The sequence below is a fragment of the Corapipo altera genome, unplaced genomic scaffold, assembly GCF_003945725.1.
Source record: "Corapipo altera isolate COAL_440 unplaced genomic scaffold, ASM394572v1 271, whole genome shotgun sequence".
In the NCBI taxonomy this organism is placed as follows: Eukaryota; Metazoa; Chordata; class Aves; order Passeriformes; family Pipridae; genus Corapipo; species Corapipo altera.
Window position 1 is genome coordinate 1225516 of NW_020884935.1, and position 27459 is coordinate 1252974.

The window sequence follows — 27459 nt, forward strand, 5'->3', positions numbered from 1 at the left end:
TCCTGTCTCGAGGCTCTCACCAAGGACACTGTGAATGATGACTGGAGCAGGTGATTCTGTGCTTTTTATACAAAAATGTTTATTTAAATTAAAGAAATAAAACTTGTAACTCAATAAGCATTCTGTCCTTTGTTTTTATTTGATTGCCATAGGACTTACACGAAGACAAGGAAAAAATACTTTAAATTTAGTAGTAAATAAGGAAGACATCACTTTTCAAAAGGTATAATATGGGAGTTATCTGGACAATTAGTCTTTTGGTTAATAGTTAATTAGAAAGTTCTTAATGTTTATCACTAAATTGTCAAATACGTTAAAAACAACTTAAGAAAATAAATTAAACCCCCATTTTCTTCTCTTTCTCAGTTCCTATGACAGATTTTCTCTCTGCAGATACAGAACAAGTCTCGAAATTCTGAGAAGTCTCCCCATGTGGAATCCTTCTGAATTTCCATTCTGAAATACTCAGGTATGGTTTGTGCATTGCTCTTCATCAAAACCCAAGTAATTGCTTAAATCTTGCCTTTTTCTCTGAAAACTTTTGGGGTACAACAGCTGATGAAAGTTTTGTTTGGAAAATGTTATCAGCAGTAGGTGGATACATCTAGGGAGTTCAATGACTGTAAATTTCTGGTTTTTTCCATTGCAATAGAAATTTTCTTCTAAAGGTTCACTGGTTAAGCACATCTTTTCTTTCTGAATTTCAATATTGCTCCAGTATGTTCCCAACTACTCAGTACTTCCTAAAGCCAACCCTTTCTGTCTTTGAATCAGTGTTCAATCAGAAAGAGCTTGAATTAATCTTGTAATACTTGGAAAAGCTTTACATTTCATTTTAGTGTATTTTTCTCAGGAATCCTGTATTTTTAGCTTATTTTTATCTTTGTAAGTATAAAAAGAAAAACAAACCCCAAGGCCTCCACTTCAGCACAGTGGGAATTAGTCACATATGCAGATAATATCATTTATTATATACCTTTGTTTCTCTCTCCTCAGCTGTTTCTTTGTCTCACATTTTGTAAGTTTATCTGAGGAATTAGTTTCAAGGCTCTCACCCCATTTTAAAAAGTGTTGGTTATTGGAGGTTTGGGGTTATAAAATAGAAAAACTGTAGGGTTTTTTATATATAATGTAGTCTTGTGGATAAGCATCTTCATAAAAACTTCATAAAATATTCTTTACATCTCTAGGAATCCTTTAGAACAAGTAAACAGGAGTCATAATCAGCATTCTGACAGTATGTCTCATCTTAAAAGTGCTCAGCAAGGTTAATTAAATTACAATTTAAAATTAGACTCTGCATTTACCTATTTATTCCATGAATTACTGCTGAATGACCCTGGATTTCACAAAGAAACGCACTTTTTTACAGAAAATCCATAATAAACTCTTAAGAAGTGCTCTGGTTTGAGACTGAGGACCTGAGGTGTTTTGCATTGAGTTTAATTTTCTCTGTTTTTACAAAAGCTTGTTTCTTTTCATAATATGCAGCTTCATTAATAAATGTTGGATAGACTGTGCAGTTCCCTTGATATGGAATTACTTTTCCATCAAGAGTCAAAAACAAAGGATCACCATTGTTCAGTGGCTGCCAGTCTTGATCCTTAGGGAAAGAAAATAAATAGGATATGTTTACTTTCAAGTTTTTATATATTCTGTAATTCCTGAGTTTATGCTCAATAATTATAATATCTGCAGTTTATGACAAAAGCTTTTAGAAGAATTCCTTTTAATCTGCAGCTGGTAATTTTAGGTGTCTGGCCCTCATTTTCAGGCTGGTAGAGAATTCACTGGCAGAGGTGAACTAGAAGGAAACTGCAGATGCTCACAATTGATTAAATGTATTCTAAAAAATTTTACAATTGAAAATTAGATTTATATTTTAAAATATAAGCTATCATATTGTCTTTTTCTTCTCAGTTTTAGGTTCATAACTCATTTTAGATTCAGTGATTCCCAAGACTGTCCCTGAAATAGTGATGACCTTAGTGAACCATAGGGAATGTCTGCAGTATTCAATGAACCCATTGGGAATATTGGCATTTTAAATATTTATTACTAAAATACACAACAATGTAGCAGGAGCAACACAAGAATACGTAGAAAATGTCAGAAATAGAAACTATTCTAGCATTTACCTGCAGTTTAGGGTGAATAATAGCAATAATTTCATCATTCTTATTCCTGGGATAATCTACTTTCTCCATTATTTTAAAAACCTCGATTGTACACGGCGGAAATTCCTTTCCTAGAAAGAATAAATGTAATTTAATGTCAAAATGAACAACTGCCTGTTAAAAAGAACAATACATTATTTATTCTCTTTAGAATGGCTCAAACCATTGGGTTGTCCCCTCAAAGTGAGTTGCAAAATGATGATCCAGTCTCATATTGTAGCATATGAAGCCCAGGCCTAAATTTGCTGCTGAAATGTGACTTTTCCCTGTATAGTTAAAAAGATCTATTTTGTAGACGAAGAAATCAATGAAAGGCCTGTGTTTGGTAATGCTGCACAGCACAGAATGGTATCAGTGGTTTTTAATCTTTACCATTCCAGCACAATAATGGAAATATTCTGACATGCAAAACTGCATTATGTTCCTTCTACTTCCAAAAAAAAAACAAACCCCAAACCCCACTGATAAAATTTACTCTGAAAGAATTTTAAACACCTATTTTGTCAGGATGTATTTCAGATAGTACCCTGGTCTAACCAAATCTTACCAAATGTATTGACTTTAATTTTAGAGAGCAATTCTCTCCCTGTCCCTTTGTACCTGTTTAAGGGTAAAAATGTTGTAGCCCAGCCTATTTTAAATATTCTCTTAAAACAGCCCACTGACATGACACAGGAGGTTGTAATCTCTCATTACCTTCATTAAAAAGCTGCACAAAATCAAGGCCATGTTTGACAATCTTCCTCATTTTGTCCAAAATATCAGCTCTAGCAACACCTTGTGGCTGGGGCCCAACCTCGACACCTGTTTGCAGATGAGGGAGATTATTAATGTTGCAATAACATAACACAGGCTTACACTGCACAGCAAAAATAGGTGTTTAATGTTTTTAAGAAGAATTGTAAAGCACAGTTCTGTGAGATTTAAGGCAACAGATAATTTAGCTCACCAATCTGGGTCAGTTAAAGAATTGTATGTACATTTTTGAGTGTGCTATGAGGGTAGGAGAAAGAGCCAATATGTATTTTTTTTCTCTTATTCTTTTCCTCATGCTGTCTATTCATGCTGCATTTTAGAGAATTCATTGTTTAATAGGAAAAGCAAAGTAATGATTATTTTTTTGTTATGGTTGTGATTCCGTAAATGAAAAAGTTAACCAATTCCATGCAGAACATCAGTTCCCCCTTCCTTTATCACATCATCTCTTCCTGACTAACAAACAGCGTTTCAGCCTTATTTAGAGGACATAAACATTGATTTTCTGGTTCTGTTACTTCCTCCTTCTCCTCGTATATTATAAATATTTTCTGCAAGAAGTGAGTTAATTGAGTTTAAGAATTTCCATCTGGCTCCTGCATTTTGCAAGCCAGAACTCTGATTGTGTAAATCAGAACTCTTCAGAAGAATGAATAATCATATAAATTCGATTCAATAAGCATATTGTCAAACAAACAACTACTGGTGATCATAACACAGTGAAACGAACACATCTGGAAACAACCATGTTTTAAATCATTTATGGTGGCTTAAAATAGTCTTTAGTTTTCATATTTACCGACAGGATGTTTTGCTACAGATCGAGTTGTTGCATATTTCAGGCTGGGATGTTCGATGAGCAGAGCAGGGCAGAGTTCTGGAGCCAAAGCCTTCTGTGGAGACGGTTTAAAGATGCCTTTGTTATGCAAATGGTTTAAAATGTTGTGCCACAAAAGATTACTGATGCAGAAGTGATTTACACAATGTCTTCAATATGTTGCCTTTATTTCAAGGCCCTCAAGGAAGTAGGACATCTTTAGAAAATGCACAAAGCTGTGTTTGTTGGTCTCGGTTCCATTAACTCGGGCCAGGCAGCTCCACTGAACCACAACCGAGCACAGTTCTAGTCTGAGACTGCCAGCAGAGAAAAATCCCCTCAGCAGGGTTCCAAAACTTAGAACTGAAATACTCTAAAGCAGGTTTCAACCTTGTTTTGGTTTTTAAGTGTTAGATTCTGTTATGAGGACACAGATTGTGAATTAAGCCTTATTTCAATCTTCTTTTTTGCCATTTTTGCTGGTTTAGACATCTTTCTTGATGACTGCCCCCCATTGCCCTTCATGTAATTTCAGTTTTCTGTAGCTCCAAATATCTTAGAAAGATTTATGTGGAATACATATCATAAGAAAAAATTAAAATGTTAAAATAGACCTTGTTTCTAAGGAAAAAAATTAAAATTCCGCACCTTTGGCCCAACCTGGATTCCATCAGTCATTGTCACTAGAATTCAACCAGCACTTTTGCAAACCTGACTCTATTAAAATTTATCAGCTTCAGGAACAGCAGAATCAAACAGATTCTAAAACCATATCACTATTCCTATAAATACTGATGAAGGGAACATTTCTCATTACCCAGTTCCATTATTTTTTACATGTCTTTATTTAATGAAATTAATGTTTAACTATTTAGCATGTGTGACCCAAATTTATCCAAGTTCCTGACAGATCAGTGTGAAAGCAGATTAAATAACATTAATTTTCATAGATGTTATTCTAAGCATTCCTTTTTGCCCATCAGTCTTACTAATGTTCATTTTAATACATGAAGATTATTATGATGATTTAAAATCTGAATTACCTGATATTATAATCAAATTATTAATTATCTCTGATTAAAAAAACCCATCCTATGAGTAATTAAATATTTTAAACAGTTTTGCAGAATAAAAAATAGTATATTTAAAGAAACTACAAAATAATATATAGTAATACAACATTACAACTAATAATCTATTTTAATAGTTCATTTAAATTAGTTTTACCTTGATATAATGAACCATTTGAATTGTAAAGTCATCCCTGGAGTTTTCAAGAATAAGGGTACCACCCATGTTAGAAGTGGTGTTGTGAAGGTCAAAAATAAGGTCATAGGCATCATCACTACCTTTTGGACCAAATATATGATTGATTTCCTGAGCCCTTCTCACTTCATATGGAATATCTTCCACCACTGGCCTGCTGTTAATATCAGCACAAAGAAATTAGTGAGCTCATTCCATGGCTTTACAGTCAACAAAACATGTGTAGCCTTTTCTTTTGACTTTAATTCCATAATGGACTGGAGCTGAAATCACCTATTTAATTACCAAACTCTTAAAACTGGCTGAATTTGTGCTTGAAAAAAGCAAGTGGGATTGTTCCACAGGTGTTACTGTTATGTGTCTTGTGCAGAGGGGTGTTAGAATCATTCAGTCTGATTGTAGCTGGAGACAATTTACTTCTCTCATTTCTTTGCATCTCAAAATTTCCCCCTATGCATAAAACCAACTAAAAATTTATCAACAACTTGAAGCACTTCCAAGACTGGATCCACTTCCTACTGATGACAATATTCAGACATCAGTCCATGATGTTTTGCCTTGGACATCACTCTCAAGGTATTTTGTATCTTGTTTTATTTCTTATCTGCTCATATTCTATGGCTTTCAGCCCTCCTGAGTCTCAAAGCTCACAGAATATTTTGCTGCCTCAAATCTGTTCCTCCTAAGTTTTAATACTTGTGATTTCAGGTGACTCAGCCTGTATTATCCTTTAAAAAAAAATAGGTCTCAGCCTAAGGAAATGTCTGGGATCTGCTTCCAGTGTGTGTGAGGGCTCTGTAGGACACATCTATCCTGTGTAATAACAGTGTATAGAGCTTCTGTGGCCTCAGACCTGGTCCCTGTGGACAGTAAATCTGGTTTGGATGACAGGCTTGGGATACCACCTGTGTACAGTCCAGACACACCTGCAGTGTTTTGCACTAAATTCAGTTTTCTTTCTCAGTACAGCTCCAGCTTTGTAATATTTGAATTTTTTAAGAAATACTGGTATTATGTTGCATAAAGAAAGTTTTTTGTGAAATGCTATCAAAACACATTAGTAATTGTATGGGTATTTAAGCATCACAGGAGGTTGCTGAGAAAAATTATGGGATCACCACTGCTGGATCATTAGACATGGCAAGACATAATCTGCTAGGAATGTCTGCAGTTGTTCCATGGTTGTGATGGAGGTGGATTAGATTTTTTTATGTGAGCCCCTAAAGCTCCTTTTTCTATTTCTGCCTCTATGTATCACATAATCTACCTTTGTATTCTTTAGTTCTGTCTTTGGAATTTGAGGTTTCTTCACATAAGACTCTTAAATTTATGCTTCTTATTGAAGCCAGTGGGACTTACACCATTACTTGGAGTAGTATAAGGATTTCACTCTCCTTTTTCTTATTTTGTAAAATCTTAATTTATAATCTTGAAGGTTCTACACTGAAAGGGATCACAGGAAGCTACTCCAAATAGTCAGTAGTGCTTTAACAGGACCAGGCAACTTAATAGGATTTACTGAGGAGTATTATTTAAAAAATGAAGACAACCTGCAGGTGTCTTAGTCTGCTGTTTTTTCAAGTGTTTTATGTTCAAAGCAGCTGAAAGCAAACAAAACCACTTTTGGGTTTTGTATTTTTTTCCTAAATAAACAATTAAAAGAATGACCTCAACGCTTATGTGTTAACATCTGTTTATCTTAGAATTTTTTTGTTGATTATTATATCTAAGATGAAAAGGCAGCTGAAAAGGTGTGCAGGGTAAGAGTAACTATGTTTGCAAAATATATGCAATATGTATTTCCTTCAGTGGTATTCACCTTTACCATTAAAAGTGTTCTGAAACAGAATTACTTGGTTAGCATGAAACTATACCAGGAATAAGAATGTTTATACAGCAAAGTTCACCTCTGGAATAGGTATCTCAAGAGCACAGAAACTTCAAATCCTATTCAAATTGTAAAATCACTATTTTACAGTAATTACAGGTTGCATTTCTTCTAAAATAATGAGTCAGTTAAATTATTGAGATTTTTTGGCTATCCTTTTGCCACAGATTATTTCTAATTTAGCAAATTTCAAGTTTTCATCTTTTACTGTACATAAGTGGAATTAAATACAGTTCCCTGCTTTGTGTTCCATTCTTTCAGATACTCGGATGTCAACACTTAAATTGCTTTTATCTGCCATTTCCTGCAAGTGTAATTGTATTCAGAAGAGCTCCAAAGCTAAATTGCACAAGACAGTGAGAAATAATGACTTTGCAACCCAGAACTGTGATACTCCAATTCACACAAATACAGCTGATCTAATACTATTTTAAAATGCTGTGTTTAAGGTAATGTGTTGGCTCGAGAGTCATTCTGCCAGCAATAGGAATGAATCTGTTAACACTCCGGCAGTTCATTCTTTTTTGGGTTAAAGGTCAGTGATTTCAGTTATGTGACCACACAGTTAAAGCAGCAGTGGAACTCGTGTTAACATTTTAATCTGGAAAGGATTTTTAAAACTACAGTTTTAAAAGTAAAACAACAGAAAGTCCAACTGTTCTTACCCAAGACTGTCAGGGTCGAAAACCCGGTTGAGATCACAGTCAATGTATCTCGTGCACTTCTCCACAGCTCTGGGGTTGGTGAGAAATGGTTTCACTTCCATCCCAGGTCTTTGGATCTCAGCTCCGTTCTCTTGCCAGTGCCTGACCAGTAACACCCCTGATAACTCATTGCCATGAGTTCCCCCGAAGATACCGACCCGTCTCACCGGAGGTTCAGCAAGAGCAGAGGAGGAGGAGGAGGAAGTCATGCTTCAGCTCTGACAGTTGCTGAAGGCAAACCAGAAAATAACGGTAAAGTAAAACGTTTGCCTCCAAAAAGAAAGAAAGAAAAAATTCTTTTCAGTAGGAGACTCTTTAAGCCTGTTTAGGTCAGATGGGAAAGAAAGTGAATGAACATTTCTCTAAGAGTTCTCGACTCCTGTTTTGAGGTGGGAGTTGCCAACCTGACCCTCCTCCCTCCCAAGGAGCCTCCCCTCCGGTTTCCCTATTTAGTAACGTCTCCAAGGCTGCTCATGGTACTGTTACACAGTTCAAAAGTTAACTTCTCCAGGAAACCTCTAATAATATATGCTATGTAGGTAAATCCTGTACTAATGACAGTATAAAAGACTTTTTTAATGTAAACTTTAATAATGCACTTATATATCTCTGACATTTTTGCACTGCAAACTACGTGTAACAAGTATTCTCATGTACATTTGGTTGCATAAATATTACACTATACAAGGGCAGAATAATTTAAAGGGAGCAAAACCAGTAGAATAAGAATCGTATCTTGGCTCTAGTCCTGCACAAAATGCTGAAACATCAAGTATTTTAATCTAAAAAACCAAGAACAGCTGAGTTCCTCAAAGCATGTTGGGGCTTGTACGACCTTTTTCGTTTTAGAAATCTCAAGAGCAGTCATTAGAAGGAACACGAGCTGAAATTACAGTGCAATTTATCCATGACTGACTTACCAAGCGTTCCTGGTTCCAGTTCTATCTCGGGATCTGCTAACACAGACCTCTAACACACTGAAACAACTTTGCCAGGGACAACCCTCTAACTTCTGCAGTCTCTTACTAAAAAGGAAACAGATCTAGACCGCAATGGGACAATAGTTGTGTTCTTCCCCCCAAAAAACTTAGCAACTTTTCTTCCATTTCCAAAAGCTTTCGAAAAGGCTTCTGAAACTTAAGCCAAAGAGCAGCTGTAACTTCCATCCTGAGGATCAAAGCATTTAGAATAAACGGTCTTAATAACAGAAAAATAAGTTTTACTGCTGTCAGTGACAGAAGTATTTGCAATTAGTATCTGACACGCAATATAAACATAAAAAAATGTTACACTGCAAGGGAATAAAGAATGTTTATTGAACAATTCCTTTTTATTAAGATTACACTCCAGTGACTGAGAGAGTGTTTGGCTAGTGCCTGGGAGAGGCTTTATAACCCAGGCTGACAGACTGTAGGTCTAGGAAAAGCTAAACAGAATTTATCTAGACAAGTTCTGCCAGGAATATATTTCCTACAAAAGTTCCTCTCTCTGTTTCAGTTTATGCATTCAGATTTGCTGAACCTTACAGCAAGTTAATACAAAGAGACTGTTTACTTTAACACTCAACTGTATTGCTCCTGTACTTAGAAGCTGTCAGATATTTAATCAGAGTAAGTAATTTATTAAACAAAGTAGTAAAGTTGTATTTTACAGCTCTGGACAGTCTGTGCTGTCCTTTGACCTGTCTCTTCAGTGGTGGTGCCAAAATGACCATTGACACACTGCCCGAAAACAGGATTCGTGATCTGTATCTGGGTTTGCCGCATTTAAACACGGCATCAGTTTGAGGAATAAATGGCAAAATGCAAACGTACAGGGCTAGAACATATAGTTTGTCTTTTATTGCTGCTAGCACTGTAATGGTTATAACTCCTTCCAAAAAGCTGAACGAAACACAGAGATCGTCTGTGTGCTTCCCTCATTTAACATGCAAGAAGTTTGTCTCCTGAGAGCAGCGTTCTTAGGACAGTGAATTTCCAAACACGAGTTTAGGAACGAAAGCCCTGGAGGTTTCTTTTATCCCCTTGGAGCACTTACGGTCCAAACATTTTAACTCCTGGTCTCCCGGGACAGGCACCCACCAATCTGGGGATAAATGTAAACACTTGGAAAGTTTTAACTCTTCGGAAATAAACACTGGAACCAATCCTTTGTTCCCGTGCTTTGCCAGTGTTTGTACTCTGAAAAATTATGTAGGATATTTAGTTTATTAAGAATTCAGATTGGCTTGATGTGCTACATACAGATGTGTGATTGTGCATCTGAGAGCTTGGCGTGCAAGCCACAAGCTGAAAAACATATGTAATAATAACATGTAAATGAAATTAAACCTAGCTATTAAGGTCATGAAGGTACGTGTATGTGTGTATATATACAGTGTATAGAACTGCAGTGTGGTTCTCCAGATCCTTCCAAGGCTGAAGAAAAAGCATTACAAAACAGGCTCCAAGCACAGGGCCGAGCACTGTTTTACACAGTTGAAACCAGCCACATGTAAAAGCCAGAACAGTGGTTGAAGAGGAAAACAACGTGAAACTGTGGATAATTTCATTTACATCCACGTCTGTGTTCACACATTTGTGGGGATTCAGCTCCTGCCCTGTGTTCTCTTAGGCTGATGCTGGACACCACGTGGGCCAGTTTACACGTGGTGATTAAGTCCCACCTAGGACTGATTTAATGATTTAATGGTTCCTGGGAACCGCGCTCCTCGGCCCAGCCCGGGCCGGGGGGTTCCCTCAGCGGGGCTCCCGCAGCGCCTTCCCACCATTTCCGCAGTGCCTTCCCGCCATTTTCGCACGGCCTGAGGCGCGAGCGCGCGGCCGAGTGTCCGTTATTTTTGGCGGGCTTCGCCTCAGGGCTGACCCTCACCCCTGTCCTTCAGTCCAGTCCCTCAGGGCTGACCCTCACCCCTGTCCCTCATCCTTGTCCCTCAGGGCTAATCCTCAGCCCAGGCCCTCAGGGCTGGCCCTCACTCCACTCCCTCAGGCTCACCCGAAGGCGCCAGAGCCTGCGGCCGGCGCTGCCGCCTCCGTGTGAGGCACTGCCGAGGGTCACCCTGCTCTGCCTGAGCTTACTGTTTTTCTACAGCGTTTTCTCTGGGTTTTAGTTGCTTATCTTCAGAAGAGGCCAGAAAACAACACGCTCTAAGCTCCTATGCGGTGCAAAAACTCTCTATAAAGTGAAATGTAAAACTTAATGGGGTTTTATTTTACAAGTGTTTTACTGGGGGTCATTACGTTTCATAGTGCTAGGAATATGCTTTAAATTGTATAATAACAATGGACTAGAGGCTGCTTTAATGTCATCGCATGTGTAATTGATGTATCTCACAGAAGTAAAGACTAAATTGATCTATTAGTCAGCTGTGGCAGAAGCTGCGCTTCATTCTTATTAACATCTTTAATAGCTGTGTACGGTTAACTGTCAGATCAAAATAAATGTAGAGGGAATGTCTTGTATTATTTATACATCTAAATATGCAGTATTCTTCATATGCCACTGAAGGCAATATGCACCAGTAGCTAAATCTGATAGAATAGCAAGTAAAGCTGCATACAGTCTCTGTAGTATCCTCAGTGTGTACAGTAATACACAAAGATTACAAATAGATTAATCAAAAAACAAATATGGCAAAGTACCTATACCTAACATGCTACTATATATTTCTTCTGTTTGTAATATTTGGTTTATAGTAATGTCTTTTTGATTTGTGATGTACTTTATGTATGAGGGAATTGGTTTTAGATCTGTACCATGAAGTACAGAAAATAAGTTTATTTTTGAACCATGATGCTATTTTTCACATAATAATTAAATTGGTTTTGTCTTCAAAGCTTTGTACCTTGCCATCACCTTTGGCTGCAACATATAAATATGCATTTTTTTATTAGTGTTTCATTTACAGGAATTTAAAAAAAAAAAATCCTAGTATTTGGATGTATGTGTAGTTTTAAATTCAGGAGTGAATTCAATATTTTTTCAGCACTTAAAAAAAGTAGAGAATACAACTTTTGCTTCAAAAATGTAATCATTTGGGCCTTTAATCTGGAAAACCCAGTTGCATGTTACGTATGTATCTGTGGATTTTCTAAATGCACTACAGCTGCTTGTATGTTTTAGGCTTGTGTCTGAAGTGATGCCAGTCACTGGGTCTGCAGAGTTCACAGAAACTGCCAAAATCACATAAAATTTGGATGTGTTTATGGCATTAATTAGTTTACTTTGCTTATCTAACTTCCATACAGCAAATCTGGAGTAATCAATACATTGTTGCCTGTTAAGACTCAGCAAAGAAATGAAAAGGAGTTTTGGTGACACCTCAACTCGCAGCACAGCAGGTACTGTCCTTGTTTTGTGCTTTACCATTCAGACCTCATTATCCTTTTATATATAAATATATTTTTTTATATATATACACACGTAGCTATACATGCAGTGTGCACACAGGATGTTCAGAATTCAGCCCTAGATCCCCATTTCCTGAGTGGACTTCAATGGGTTACCTGTTTATTGCAGCACAGGGCAAGATTTTGGATGGATTCAGGGAACTGGGCACTCAGGGAAAGGTTTCCTTCACAAGATTATGTGCAGGACAGAGGGCTGGGAATATGAGTTCTGTGACAGAATGGTCTGTTATGTGTTTATGAAATGTAATTCCTATGGGTGATATAAAATAACTGTTAAGTCATTTTATTTATTTATTTTACGTGTTTTGCTATTAATATGGTATTATTACTTGAATTTTAATTTTAGGTTGTCTGCCTGTACCACTGTTCAATCAGAAAAAAAGAACTAGACAGCCCCTCACTTCAAATCCAATTAAAAATGAGCCAGGTGCCGGTTCTGGGACTCGTCCATATGACTTCTCTCCCACATCATTTGGTAAATAAGATATATTTTATTTTTTTTTTAGAGACTCTAAATCAAATAAATCTTAACTTCCTGATTGTATTCTATGTAATCAGACATTGTCTTTATCAAGAACTTTATGCACCCTTTATATCTATTTCTGAAAAGTTCATTATGTAAAAATTGTCCTCCAGGAAACTTCTTTCTCCTCCTTACAATTGAGCTTTTTATACTTTGTGCCTAGAGGGAGTTTGACTCTTTGTGTGTTGGAGAATGAAGTAGCACTGGCATTTACATCGAGTCTCTTGAAACCGACCTTTTGTTTTCAGTTGATTTCAATCAACATTCAAGTCCTGTGTTACAAGAAGAAACATTTATAAGATGTCTTTCTTGTAGTCCAGAAAGGAACTTCTGTTCTTCAGTTTGGGCTTGGAAAGAACAGTGTAGAATTCTGCCTTTAGTGCTTTCATTATGGTCTACTTGTAATAAAGTTAAAAAGTTTCCTTATAATACAGTAAAAAGTCTCTGTTGCTAACGAGTCTAATGTTTGTAAGTGAACCTTGTCTAGAGAAGCAGCCTACTTGTTAGAAGTTGCCTTATAATTACAAATATCAAAGGATCCCATTCCCTTTTTTTTTTTTTTCACCTTCTCCTTCCTGTGTGAGCCTGTTTGTGGGACATTAGGCAGATATAGAGTAGGAGCCCTACATAACAGACCTATTACCTTTCAATCTTCTCTGTTTGTACCCATATTCAATCCTTTGCCTTTTGAAAATTAGGCTGGGGAACTGCAAACCCAGAAGTGGCTGAACTGCAGAAAGCAGCAAACAGTGGGTATGTAAAAGCAGGTTATTTGTTGCTTTTTGATTTTTATTTGGGTACTAATTGTTTCACAAACTATGCTCCATGTGTCTGTCTTACAATAAAGCTGCTACTATGTCACTGATACTTTAAACTTATATTTGAAAGCCAAACAGAACATCAGGTGGCTCCTTCCCTCATGAAACCACCAAATGCATCAAAGTTTAATTTAGCAAATGCTGGAAAAAACTTGGCTGCCTGCAGGTTGGTGGAGTCTTTAATGTCTATTATCCTTCCTTTTTGTTCTCATGTGAAAATACATCTTACATTTTCCCATATTCCTGTAGCATTCAGAGAGACCCTTTTAATTCTCAGATCATCACTGTAGTCCTAAATAATTACATTGTGCTTATGAGCCAAACCCCACTGAAATGACATATCTTTCCAGTGTACCTAATGAGGACTATTAATTAGACCTAATATCAGGCCTATAATTCAGTCTTACCATAAAAGTTGATGGAATTTTGCTGGTAATTTTCTGAGATTTGCCTTTACTTGAAGTTTTGCCCACTTCCAACCCAAATCTATCAATAGACTCAAATAAGATTCTATCAGCTTATTTTATATAAAAACTTATAATTAAGACTAAATATAACTGTGCTTTTACAGAGTCAGGAAAAGCTGATGGATTCTGATGCCTGGAGGTGGCAGGAAAACTTCCAGCAATGTTACAACTGTCCATTTGTTCCTTTCCTCCTGTTCCTTTCCAAGGGCAAAAAGAGAGTGAATGTTTCAAACAAGACAAAATGGAACAGGATTAATTTCTGAGCTGCCTTTATTAAAGAAATGTGTTAGAAATAATAATGTCAGCACTAGAGTTTGTTGTAAAATGATTTCCTCACTGATGGTGGTAGAAGAATTTGGAAACATCGCTCTCAGAAGAAACTTTGTTTATTTTACTTTAGACTTATGGAAAAAAAATGTGAATCTTGGATCAGGAAAGATCCCTTGTACAGGGCAGGATAATAATTGAGCAAAGTTTTAAGGCCTGTTGAAGTCAGCTGGATTTATGCACAGGTGTGATCCCTGCCCTGCATGTGGATTTATTTCAGTGTATACTCAAGTGCTCTAAGCCTGGATGTTTTTAAAGCTAAAGCAACAATACATAGATTATTTTTATATACCTTAATTATGTATCTGAGTATTCAGAACTGATACTGTGATACTGAACTGTGTCTGATGTTGCATTGCAGGAACAGAAATGAGTATACTCTGAGTAACACAGCAGATTCAAGGTCTGATAGTGGAATTACTCGAAAGTTTGGGAACCTTTCAAATAATTGGAAAACTGTCCAGCAGCAAAAACCCCCTGGTAACCATCGTAATTCATCTCAGCTCCTCAAAACAGAAACCAGCCAGACAAACACAGCTAAAGGACAGTGGCCAGTGAAACCTAACCCTGCATCAAGAAGTCTGCAGGGTCATAGTCCAGCATATAAATTTAACTACAATATTCAGCAAAATAAAATGAATGAAAACCAAATTGATTTTGTCCCAGAAGAAAAGAGTCAGGTAAAACTTATGGGGAGAATAAATAGGAATACACAACGAAGAAAGCAGTAAAAAAAAAAAAGAAAACTGATGAAAGATGAAGCTTTTGTCAGCCCAAACTGTCTTAATAAACACTTAAGTTTCTGAAAATTTAGAATTGAGATTTTCATACTATAATAACTACAAATCCTCAATATTATGTTATAAACTTGCAGGGAGTTGTTTGTATATTCTGAACAAATGCTCTAATGTAAATATTGGCTATTTAGCATAATATGTAAATGTCTGTGTGCCTTTCAAAATTACGAGTGTGTATGTCTAACTTGAGCTTTTGTCCTCCTCTGAAAGGAAGTTCCATCATCTCAAATAAAAATTAGAGACAAAAGGAATTCTTTGCGAATCCTGTCTGCAGTCATTGAAAGTCTGAGGCACTGGAGTCAATATTCTCACAAAACTGCACTGTTATTTGAAGTCTTAGGTAAGCACAGTTGATTGGGCTATAACTGATAATAATGGTAGGGCACCAGTGAGAGAGAAATTTTATTCACTTTTGGCACAATAGCTGAAATACTTAAACCCATAAAATGTTGCTGTGAGCACCATCTAATTTTCCTTCTGGGAGATCCATTCAGCTATAAAAGGTGACTGAAATAGGTACAGAATTAATAATTCAGTCATCTTCCAACATTTAAGCTTTTCCCATGCTGTTTATTTTCTTTCCTTGTTTTTAGAATGTGTTACCATCAATTTTCCTATTTTACAGGAACCTTCTGTCGAGAGGTACGGTTTGACAATAATTCTTAATACAATTAATGTAGGAATAAATTCAAGGCTGGGGTACTTCTAAATATAGGTACAGACTTTTAATGCATTACACTTTGCATTTAATTGCTGTTGTCTGAGAAATGAACATGACAAAAGGCTGAAATGACTAAACTTTACAACAAGGTGAATAAGAATATACAATCTGTTGGCATCTCAGCTATTATTTTGACAAGACTGCAGATATTTAAAGTTGATTTGCATGTGTTCCCACAGAAAGCTGATGCTGACTTGATATATCTCAGTGTTTTTGTGTGGTAAATGATGTCGTGGTGTCTTGGGGTATCATTCTTAGTACTGCTCTTTGTTTACACCGTGACTGATTTCTGTAAATGGCACAGGCACACTGGATTCTGCAGTCACACCTGGAGCTTATGGGGCAAAGAACTTTCTTCTGAGAGATGGAAAGGAGACCCTGCCTTGTGTGTTTTATGAAATTGTGAGTATTCTGTGTCTGTGCATAACACAGGCTCCAATCCCTTTTATGAAGTTAATAATATGTTGTTCTGATAAAGCAGAAATATTCTGTGTAAAAGGCAGGCTAGATGCTTATACCATATTGATCCCAAACTAGAGCAACAATCCTGTCACTACTTAGGCATCCTTAGACTTCTGTTTCAGAAAAAAAGGTGGGAATTTCAGTTTAGCTTTTAGGTAGTTGATAATAACAAAAAAGCTGATGCAAATTCCTTCTGTTTGATGTTCTTCAGAATCCAGCCATGCAGAAAGCTTTTATGGTAGGTGACATAATTGTTCTGTTTGTTTATTATGCTTTGATGAAGGACCGTGAGCTTCCAAGACTAATTAGAGGCCGAGTGCACAGGTGCATGGGGAACTATGATGCAAAAAGGAACGTTCTCAAGTGCGTCTCTGTAAGACCAGCAACTGCCCCAGAACAGAACACCTTCCAAGACTTTGTGAAAATTGCAGATGCTGAGATGACAGCATATGTAAAAACAATGAGTGAAATGTAGAAGTTGAAATGGTTTCTCTGATTTTCACTGATCATTACCCAGAAAGGCTGGACATGCTAAAACATTTCCCAAAACTAACAGGGAGAATCTGGTTAAATAATTGGAAATATCACTGTGCTGTGTTAGCCAACAAATGTTAGTAACAATGTTTTGGTTTCACTGTTACTTTCTTTAGCTTACCCAGTTAAATATGCAATAACAGGGTTTTGTTACATAGTAGATTAGACTTTACTGGAGAAATTCTGAATTAAAATGCTAAATTTTGCAGTAAGGCAACTGTCTTAGAATTCAGATTTCCATTGCTTTTCATTATCTTCAATTTTGAGAAATTCCTTCAATACCTGTTTCAAAATGTTGACTGTATAATTCTCTTGAGGAGTATTTGGTCATGGTTTAATAGGTAACAAACATCACAAAGTTCTCTGGGTAGAAAGTAAAAAGATAGTCTTTATTCCTCTTCAGTTCCAAATAACAGGTGCCCTTTCCTTTGCTGGATGACAAGAACATGTGTAAAAGCCTTGCTAGAAATGAACATAATAGGTACTACATAAAGATTCCACAGGATGCAGTTGTATCTGCCAGGTATTCCTTGGGTTCCCATTTATATGCTATTTGATTCTTTTTCTTTTTTTTTAAACAAATAATCAGTACAACACCTGTATAAAATAGCAACAGACCCTGGAGCTGTAGGAAGATTCCCAAGGACACAGAGGAAGTAGAAAAGAAAGAATTATTTGAAGGCAGAACTTCCTCGCCTTTGCCATATAAACACCTTTCATGAGGGATGGACCATGTACATGTTTATGTGCCTTTTGCCTTCAGACATTGACTTTCACAGGTTATTCCTGCTGTTTCTATTTCCTTTTCCCCTACTTCAAAAGCTTTGTAGCAGATCTGTTGGGAGTTGTAAAACAAAAGACTTGTCAAGAAAATAGCAAACAGGATGGGGGTTTTTTTATTATTTTATTATACAGTGTTGGCAATTGGAAATTTCACATTTAAAATAATTGAAATATTGTATCCAACAAGTCAAATACAGAAAACAGTTAATATTCTAAAAAGGAGCCAGCTAGTCAACGCAGAAACACATTAATGGAAAATACAGCTTTTAGTTACACTTAAAAAATTATATATTTAGAATAAAACTTGAACCTGGTCCAGTAAATTGTTTGACTTGCAACAGGAAAATGCTTTTACACAGTTTAACGCGCAGACAGTCTTTGTTTAAAAAAGTGATCTGTCAGTGTCAGCACATGTATTGTCAGCAACAGCCCCCCAATGTTCCAGTTGAGATCTAAGGTATGTGCTTTACTAACTGCTGTAAGAATCTCTTGCATTATCACCTCCACCTTCTGTGCTAAGCTGGTTCTGAGCATGGATGTGTCAAGGAGAGCTTTGTCTATCCCTTGTGGTGGTCACATACACATATTTGATTCCCTTTGTATATTATAAAATGTTAAAGTTGCACATGGAAGCATTAGCTTAACTCATAAAAGGTGCAGAATATTACAGGATGCAGAGGCTGATGATGTTCACATCAGAAGCTGAGGTTTAAGAAGTAAAGGATTTGGTACAGCAGTGTTGTGAATGTTAAGACTCTGCCATAACAGTATTTTAAAATTACAGAGGAAGCTTGAACTCTGGGCCTGTTATCAACACCACCCCAGAGTTGTAGTCCCACTGATTCCAGCTGAATGATTGATGCTTCCAGTTCTGCACATTGAAAGTTACATTAATAAGTAATGGCAGGAATAGGTCGTTTGTGTCTACTGGGTATGTTATGGCTGTTAATAAAAATCTAAAATGATTTTACTTTCAGTAAGTGTTTAGATCTTTGCAAAAAAAAAAAGTTCCTACTTTACACTAACAAATCACTTTTTCTAGTGAAACATTAAGTGAACAGTTGTAAACATTACACAAAACAGAAAAAACCCTACACAATACAGTTTATACACACTACTCAACATTTTTCAGTTGTTGGGTGGTTTCTTTTTAACCATATTGATCCTGTCTTGTATAATGGTTCTAGTGTAAAGGCACAGGTTGGTTAGGAAAGAAAAGCCTGCATCTCTGTCTCTCTACTTCATGGTGATTATTTTCTTTTTGCATGTTGTTTGTTATTCCTCACTTTTCTGACTCTTGTATGAAAATTATCCATTTCAGCCATTCATTAAAAGAAGTGTAAGACATTACTGAAAAGCACAGTACTGAACAGAAGTGACTGAAATTTATTCTTCTTACTTTAGGGCATTCCTTCAACCTATTTTGTTAAATATTTGGAAGATTTAATTTCCTAGTCCCTGTGAGCAGAAGTGCATAGCATGTGCTCTCTCTTTCTCGGTGTACTTCATTCTACGTTGGAATCTGTATTTTCAAAGATCAGTAATGGAACTTGATAAATTTGTGTGCAGAATTTGCTCTTAAGAGTGCCTGGAAATGTAACAACAGGACAATTATTTTGGAAAACAGCACAACTTTCCACTGAAGTTTAGAAGGGTGAGGAATGTAAACAAGACTGCAGAAGTCTTTGATGTATATTAAGATAACACAGTGATTGTTCCATCTGTTTGCATTTTCTTGTACATCCTCAGCACGTCTCTGTCTGTCCCTTCACGTACACCTTCCCTTACAAACAATAAAAATTCAGGAATCACTTGGACTCAGCTAAGTGAAGAACAATAAATTTGATCACCTGGTTTGTGCCAAAACACAAAACTAAGAAGTACATCTCTGAATTAAATATAATCTATGTGATTTTTCTTTTTTAATAAATAATAGAAAATAAAAGATGAGAATAGAATTAGAATCCTATTTCTATTTAAAAGGAAAAACACAACAGGTGGGTGAGATTAGAACCCAATGTTTCTTTTGCTTAAGGCAATCAAGTGCACTTATTTCAATGCTTGATAGTAATGAATTCAGTGCTATTGTGGAAATCAGACCTCACAAAATTCCCATACAGACTAATGAAATATGGCCATTTGCTAGTTCTGACACAGCATCAGATTCTTATTAGTTGTGTTCAATAGCATTTCACTTCACTTTTGTCTTTTTACAGCAATGGACTCTTAATTGTAATGGAAACACTAGAATCTAGTTCATTCTGGCTTGTATTATCACTACATGTAAGGGCCATTGGGCACAGACAGCTTTGTAAACAGAGATTTTTGTTTTCAGCCTTAAAAAACAAACAGCACACCCCAAAATCTAAAGTTGTAATAGTTCAATGAATTTTGTAAAATTCCACTTAAAATTATAATTTAAGAAACACCAAAACCGAATTCTTAGCATTTTTCACCCCGTTGTTAAAACTATTAAATCATCGTGAAGCCTTTGGAAGTAGATCTCAGAAAAAAAAATTCTAAATTTTATGCAAGTCTTCATGCAGAGGACTCTAAATCTTGGCAATTAGAGCAGTAGTAAAAAATGTGCCCACAACTTAAAATACATATATAGACTAAAAAGAAACTTTTTTCTTGTATACAATTCTTTTTAGCTATCAAGCTTCATTTTAGGCCGTGGCTACTAGGAGGTGCTTTTTTTCACTAATCAAAATAATTGTAACAAAATATCAGAATTGATTTTAAAGTTACTGGGTTCATAAAAGTTTTGACGTTTAATAATATATCAAAAGTGAATTGAAGCTTTTAAGACTTACGATTTTGAGACACAAAAGAAACTGGGAGGTAGACAGATGTTTTGAGGATAAACTGATTTTTTTTTTTTTTTTTTTGTCTAAGGCATTATGCCACTATTTGTTTAGAGCAGTGTAAAGGCTGCTGATTAATCTTATTTCAATTCCAGAGTGTTCTCTGCTCGTACTTACGGAAGACTATCAATGCACTTTTGGTCTTTGTGAATCTGACCTTCTCTTCCCCATCTCCTTTCCTCTCTTTAGCAACACAGCTAACTGGAAGTGCTATCATAATTTCTGCCCATTACCTGTAGACAGGAATGTTCTGTTCTTAAAACAGTAATAAAATACTATAAAATAGTAGGTATTGGAGTTGGAGATATGTGCTCTTTTGGTGCATATTTTGCAAAGAATGGTAAAAAGACAGACAACATGACCCCAACAATTGCCAGCATGTACCCCCACCCAATCTGGCAGTCTCCTGCATAGTAGATGTCTGAGTTCTCACAGAATCTCTTCACAGTAGCAGAGTTGAAACCAAAAGGGTAAACCAAAAGCCCAGAAGCCATAATGAACACTAGAGAGGAGAAAGAAAACACACCAGTTATTATCGAACGTTAATTCCATTGGAAAAAAAAAAATCCTTATCTTAGGCAAATATATATTAAAATCAACGGGAAAAGTCATAGCTTAAAACACCCCTTAGGACTGGCAGATTCTCTTCCTTTTCATAATTACCTCTTGTGCACAGCAGTGGTGGGACATGGCAGCAAGGTGGGATTTTTTCATGAGAGCTCTTGCCACTACACAACTTCAGAAACGCTCCAATCCAAATTATGAAGCCATGTCAAAAGTATGATGATTCAGATATAATGGAATCCAGAGGAGAATTCCTAAGTTTGCAGATTCCAAACCAGCTCCATTTTCTTCTCAACAGCATTTTTGTGCTTGAGACAAACAATTACTTTGTGCTGCCGAATAAAAACTTTCAGTGAAAGAGTTCAAATGTAGTTTTCCAGATTCTGCTCATAAGGTTCTGGCACTGTGAGCACTTTCTCATTATTCTCATTAGTACAGACTCAAATTGTTTAAAAAATCCCAAAGACTGCGAGATAAAAACCAATACAATAACTTTTAGCAGTGGAGTCTCTCACTATAGGTTTTTGAATTCTCTCTGTAAACTTAAGGATTAGAAAAGTTTTCAGCCTAAAGTTGAGACCTAAAATATTAAGACCTAAAGTTCTTATATTACCTAATTTTGACGGCTTGGGCTCCAAAAGCACCAAATAAATACAACAGGACATGCTGTAGAAGTCTAAAGGTTCAGTATGTAAAGGCACAGGGCTAAAGAAGGAAATTTCTCCAAGTGAGGCATCCTTTACTTCTTCTAGTCAAAGAGGTCTAAAATAAAAGCAAAGCTTAAGCCACTCCTTGATGTTGGAAAGCCAGACTTGCCTCCTGCAATTACCCTGCATTATCCATTAGCTTTTAATAGACCTTCACAGATTTTACAGTCTTTAATGAATATAACATGTAACATTTAAAGATCATGGTTTACGCAATTAATTTAACAAACATCAGGACCACTTGCCCAACTTTGAAAATAAGGCTGCCCAAGGTTTAAATCATGGCTATGATAAAGATGCATTAAAATCCTCCAGGAGCAGCTCTTGGAGCCTGTTTCTGCCCACCTTGGGAGAGGAGAGGTGCTGAGCCAGGCTGATGTGAGGGGGTTACACCATCCCAGCACTGCGTGGTTGAGAGAACACTGAGAAACCGTGTTTTCTTCTCTATCCTTTCTGCTCATGAATTGCCACTGCATTTTAAATCTATATTGTATTTTAAAAGGCTTTCTGTTATGTACTGAAAAGATACCATGGAGCAGTCCCTTTTCCTGCCTTCCCATTCTTCCAGGATATTGTTCTGTTCAAATTCAGGGTAGTGATTCAAGAATAGCAGCAATCAGAAGTAACAGTTATGTTTGAGCTGATAGATAATTCATCACCAGCAAACATCTAATGAAACATTAGGATTGTAAAACAAACACTACATGCTATTCTCTGTGTTTGTAATTGCCTTTCAGGTAGGGCATGTGCATATAACTCCAATTATAATATTGGAGAGGCTTAATCTTAAAAGTATCCACTAAAAACAGGCAATCCCTCATTAATCTTTTTTAATTAAAAACCACTTTAATAAGCTTGAGGGCTTATTATTGGATGAAGTCAAAAAGTTTAACACACTCAGCCTGTAAAGTCCCTGAATAATTTGAATTAAACCTTTCCTTCTAGTCTAAATGGAACTGCTGAGTTAATCCCTTGTAGAAAACAGTAAGGCAAAGAAAATAAAAGCTAAAAGGAGAGAACCTGGAGCAGCAGCAAACCTGCCAGTGTGTTTCCCTCACTGAGGGGCACAAAGAGAAGCTCCTGCCAAGAAGTGGAGCTGTCAGAGCCAAGTGTTTCTCCTGCCCTTGCTCCCACAAACACCCTCTTTCCTTTAAGCCTCATGAATAATTGTTCAGTGGTTGCTGTGGCCTTCCTCTCTTTCCAGGCACCTTTCCAAGGTGATGCTGCAGGAGACAGTGAAGGGGAAAGTCCTTCCCAGCACAAGGAACATCCCCAGCACATCTCACACTCCCTGATCCTCAACCAGCTGCACCTGCTGGGGGTGCCCAGGACAGGAGGGAGCCCACAGACCTGGACACTGAGTTCTTGGCAGCTGTGTTTCTGCATCTAGGGTCTGACATTACCAAATATGCAGAAGCTGAAGCTAAATACAAAGAAGTAAGTTATATTATGCAGATCTCCTCTCACTACACACATATGACACCACTAAAAACAGTATAAAATGAAAATATAGTAAAAATGGAGCTAAACTAGACACACATCTCTTGCAACAAGACAAGGGGTAAGAGCTCTAAATTAAAAGAGGGAAGATACAAGGAGGAGGTACAAGGAAGACACTTCCCATGATGACTGTGGTAAAACAGCAGCATGGATTGCCCAGAGTGGTGGATGCCCCATCCCTGGAAGCATCCAAGGTCAGGTTGAACCTGATCTAGTTGAAGACACCCCTGCTCCCTGCAGGGGGTTGGACTAAATGACTTTTGAAGGTCCCTTCCAACCCAAACTATTCTGTGATTCTGTCACCTTGTTTAGCAAAGGTCACTGAGCTTTCCCAAAAGAACAAATAGAGCTAAGGACCAGCACAGCCTGAAAGTCATGTGACACTCTTGCACTCCCAGGAACACACATCACCACCTCTGTAGGCAGAAACATGGGAAATGACCTTGGAGAACAACCAGGAAAAAGGGAGACTTTTCCTACTGCTGTTGTAAACCGTGAGTGTTAAACCACTGAGCTGATGAACCAACTAAACCGTGCTAATCCATGGACCTGTGCACTGTAGAGTCACTCCTGGGATGGTGCAGCTGGGAAGTGAAGCAATGGGATGCCTGAGAGACTGTGGTGTCCAGTGGGTGCACAGCACGGCCCCACTGCCACCCAGACTGCTCGACTGCATGAGGAATCTGGAAACAGCCCCGGGGTGCAAAACCTTCTGTAAAATGTTGGCAAAGTGAGCCAGTTTTAAGAGAAACAGCCACTACTCTAAGCAACACTCAGGTCTAAAACTAAAATTACAGTTTGTTCATCTTTTCAAAGCCGAAATAGTCCTTGCATCTCATTTGGTGAAAAAAAAGTGATGCAGAATTGGAAACAATCTTTTTTGTCATAAAATCCTTTGCTTACTGTTAAACATCACTGCTTTTCTGACACTGTCTCAACCCCTCGCTCTGCTTCACGTATCTGTCCATATATGTTTTCTTTTTGATTGGGTTACACAGAATTATTTTGAAGGTTGTGCTTGACAGTGACACCAGTGTTTTGATTACCACTTGGTGCTGATGTTGCATGGTGTGATTTGATGGAAGAAGCTTTATTTTTTTGAAGGCTACAAATAATCTGTCACAGCTGAATGTACGTGTTCACATATCAAAGGGGCTAAAAAGTTACCCATGGTTTCATATCCTCGGGCATGTCATAGAATGACCTCATTATTCTCATTTAGGTGCCCTCTTTCTTACAAAGACTCCAAATATTGAATAGCCCGTTATTATCCGCAGAAGCCAAGCTTTCAGGCATGGTGCTAATGACTCCTTAATGGGGCTGTCTGTCAGCAGCACAGTGAGCTGGGAGAGCACACAAAGAAACAGTGGGGCTCCATTTAGGCTCCTCGTAGAACACTTACGCCTCTGCACGGCTTTCCAACAACAAACAGCACTTTGAGAGGTGTCAGAATACAGCAGTGAGTGCATTTCACCCTTCTGTGAGGTGTAATCCTGCTGTCGAACAAGGTGATAAGGCCAGACAACGTATTGGGGTCTGTTCTACAGCACGAAGCCAATTGAGTGTGAGGGGACTTGCTGGTAAAATGGGGAGTTGAGTTCTTTTTTTAACATGGCTTGACTGATCATTTGATTATCTCCCATCAGGTACTGGGTCCTGTTAAAAACATGTTTTTCTTTGTTTGTTTTTTTTTTATCTGACACACAGTGTTTGTTATTGCTGGGTCTGCATCACCCCCAGTAACTCCCAGCCACTGCTGACTGCAGGGCAGCCCAAAGGCAAGTCCAGCACAGTGGGTCAACAGTAAGTCATATTTTATTTCTACTCTATAATCTCTTGCCCTCCCAGACAGTTACAGTCTCACCCTCATCCTTTTTGCTTCCCTGGTGTCCTACAGCCACGTGGTAAATGGCAGTTTCTCCTCTGAAGGGTTTGAGAGCCAAGGCTTGGTTTTATTTTTACGAAGTAGATTTCTGAAGTTGTTTGATTTCTAAAGAAAACAAAGGAGGGCACTTCTTCCAGGGGAAATAGGGCTTTTTGTAGCAAAAAAAATTGTTGGTGATAATACTGAATCAATGGCACTTCTACTCAAGGAAAAAAGAATTTGCTGCTATTTTAAAATCTAATAATCTATATCTCCTTATCACTGCAATGGTTTATTCATTTCATTAAGCTCCTGTAAAATTGTTTAATTATTTAAATCCATCACATACCGTTTTCCAGTTTATTTTAAACCAAGTCAAAGCACTGCAGTTCTCTGGAGTGTGTGCAGAGGGCACCAGTGTACAACGCTCTCAGATACCATGACAAAAAAAGGCTATTTCCATTTCCACTTCTTTTGGCAAGACTGATGGAGTTTTCAACATACGAAACACAATAATTGAATAGTTTTCTGTATTGTGAATGAGGAATGTTTAAATTTGGCTAAGCTTGTGTTTATCCTTCCATACTGGTGTTGAAATGGATGGAAATCCAGAGATGGATCTCAAATACAGAGAATAGAAGAAACTGTTTTATTTTATTGTGTTTGTTAGTACGTTTAGGTGATGTGTAGTACTAGTACTTATCACCAGCAGTAAAATATGATGTGTGCATGAATTTTCTTCCTAGAATTACCTGCTGTAAGGGGATTAGTTTGTCTTAGAAGTTTAATTTGCTTACTTTAGGAGTATATTGTATTCCTGATTCTTGTGACAATGACAGATTAATTGCAAGCTTGTGGGACATATCAGAAAATCATTAGAATTAGGGCTGAATCATAGGCAAGCAAGAGTATTGTTCCAACCCTATTACAGATTATCACAGTCTTATGTCTTCTTGGAAGATTTTTATTGACAGAGCTTAATCTACCAAAGCAATTTTCAATCACCTCATCAAGAAGCTTCCTCTTACATATAATCCATTACCTCCCTTATTAAAGCTGGCAGTTCTTATGTACAATCAGTTGACTTTGAATAACATATTTTGTCTCAGTTTCATACAGTTTATTAACCTAATAATTTCATTAGCTCCTCTTCAGCTTTTCTTTGTGTTTATGTGATTTTACTTACATAATTTAAAATGAGTAAGCAGATGCTGATATTTTTGTAGCATGCCTGAAGGGTTTCTACGTTTGAGGTATTTTGGGCATAGGTGGTTTAAATTCTATTATACAAAAAGGAGGTACCTATATATCTCTTCCATATATATCTCTTCCAACAGCTGGAAACATAAAGACAAGGCTAAATAAGACCCAAGGTTATTGTTGGCAATAGCTGCACATGAGTGTACAAATAGAAACAAGATGGAATTTTGGGCTATCAGCAAACTTAGAAATTTCCTTTTAACTACTTCAGAAAAGGAGGAATTCCCTAGATCTGGGGGGGGAGCTGAAATATATCTAAAATCAGCAGGCATCATTTTAAATGCCTGTTACATATAAGTAAAATAAACAGGAAAGCGACTGTAAAATAAACAGGAAAGTGACCTGACAAAGATAAAAGAAACCAAACAAAATTCTACTGTTAGGGAAACAAAACTTTGGGAGGGGTGAGGCAAACAGGGAGCACTGTTAAATGCCATTCTGCTCTGCTGAGCTCCTGGCAGGTGCACGGCAGGTACCTGTAGCTCAAACTCTTGGAAGCAGCCCTGGCAATTATTCCCTCCAAGGAAACGAAAATGAAGAGCAGGGAAAAGGGATAATAATGCCCATATACTTGGTATCAAGATGTAGCTGCCTCCCTTTGTAACTGAACAAAGAGCTGGAACTCATAATAATGGCACAGCCACTCCTGCCACATCACAGTTTAGCTCTTCCTTGGAAAGAATTATTCCATTGGCGTCATTTCAGTCAAACATGTTGTGATTTGAGGAGCATCTATCAGTGCTGGACTGTTGCCAAATAAGTAGATTATAGCAGTTCCTTTTCTGGCTTTTCTAAATGGTGCAACTCACGAGCTCACACTTAGCAGCTGTAATATAAATGTAGTTGTAAGGAAAGCTGTGTAGCTTGTCAAACCCCTTTGTAGCTAACAAAGGAAATGCATTCGTTTGTACCACGTCTCCAAACTCTGTGTTTAAATAAATGCTGAGTATTGTGACTCCAGCTCACAAGCTAAGGAGCTGCATCAGATATAGTAACTTGTATTTTTATATATATACATATATGCAAAACTATGGGGAAATATATTTATATCAAAAGCTGGGAAGTGTTTTCCATTTCGGTTTCTTTGGATTTAGCTGAGGTGGAATAGGAACAGGTTATTTTGAATAAAGCTAGCACTGAAATAAGGGTGCCCATACACCTTTTTTGCACATCTTTTTAGTGCCCCTTCAATACCCTGTTCAGGTTCTGTTGGCACAACTCCCACACTCAGACAGGCCCTCATTCCAC

At 37.2% G+C, this 27459-nt stretch overlaps 2 protein-coding genes across 7 annotated transcripts; one reads left to right on the forward strand and one right to left on the reverse strand.

Moving 5' to 3' along the window:
- Positions 1 to 87: 87 nt before the first annotated feature.
- On the reverse strand, positions 88 to 8020 carry ASPA (aspartoacylase). Its single transcript, XM_027660333.1, has 6 exons — positions 7570 to 8020; positions 4978 to 5173; positions 3733 to 3826; positions 2874 to 2981; positions 2139 to 2248; positions 88 to 1603 (listed from the first exon to the last, which is right to left on the reverse strand). Exons 1-6 carry the CDS (start codon positions 7815 to 7817, stop codon positions 1391 to 1393), a joined length of 969 nt encoding a protein of 322 aa, XP_027516134.1. The 5' UTR covers positions 7818 to 8020; the 3' UTR covers positions 88 to 1390.
- A 2435-nt stretch (positions 8021 to 10455) lies between these two features.
- On the forward strand, positions 10456 to 23024 carry SPATA22 (spermatogenesis associated 22). Of its 6 annotated transcripts, none has more exons than XM_027660277.1 (9): positions 10456 to 10796; positions 11856 to 11948; positions 12364 to 12492; positions 13239 to 13293; positions 13429 to 13524; positions 14514 to 14832; positions 15160 to 15289; positions 15975 to 16072; positions 22792 to 23024. In XM_027660277.1, the coding sequence occupies exons 2-9, from the start codon at positions 11906 to 11908 to the stop codon at positions 22975 to 22977; spliced, it is 1056 nt and encodes a 351-aa protein (XP_027516078.1). In that variant the 5' UTR covers positions 10456 to 10796; positions 11856 to 11905; the 3' UTR covers positions 22978 to 23024. The 6 variants fall into 6 exon arrangements, with proteins under 6 accessions (XP_027516078.1, XP_027516075.1, XP_027516077.1 ...); XM_027660274.1 differs by lacking the exon at positions 22792 to 23024 and adding an exon at positions 16344 to 19399; XM_027660276.1 differs by lacking the exon at positions 22792 to 23024 and adding an exon at positions 16416 to 19399.
- Positions 23025 to 27459: the final 4435 nt, after the last annotated feature.

Coding starts and splice junctions, on each gene's coding strand:
- ASPA (XM_027660333.1), bottom strand. CDS start 7,817: ATGACTTCCTCCTCCTCCTCCTCTGCTCTTGCTGAACCTCCGGTGAGA. Junction 5,174..7,569: donor TTCGACCCTGACAGTCTTGG/GTAAGAACAGTT, acceptor TGATATTAACAG/CAGGCCAGTGGTGGAAGATA. Junction 1,604..2,138: donor TTATTCACCCTAAACTGCAG/GTAAATGCTAGA, acceptor TCTTTCCCTAAG/GATCAAGACTGGCAGCCACT.
- SPATA22 (XM_027660274.1), top strand. CDS start 11,906: ATGAAAAGGAGTTTTGGTGACACCTCAACTCGCAGCACAGCAG. Junction 12,493..13,238: donor CTTCTCTCCCACATCATTTG/GTAAATAAGATA, acceptor TTTGAAAATTAG/GCTGGGGAACTGCAAACCCA. Junction 13,525..14,513: donor AAAAACTTGGCTGCCTGCAG/GTTGGTGGAGTC, acceptor GTTGCATTGCAG/GAACAGAAATGAGTATACTC.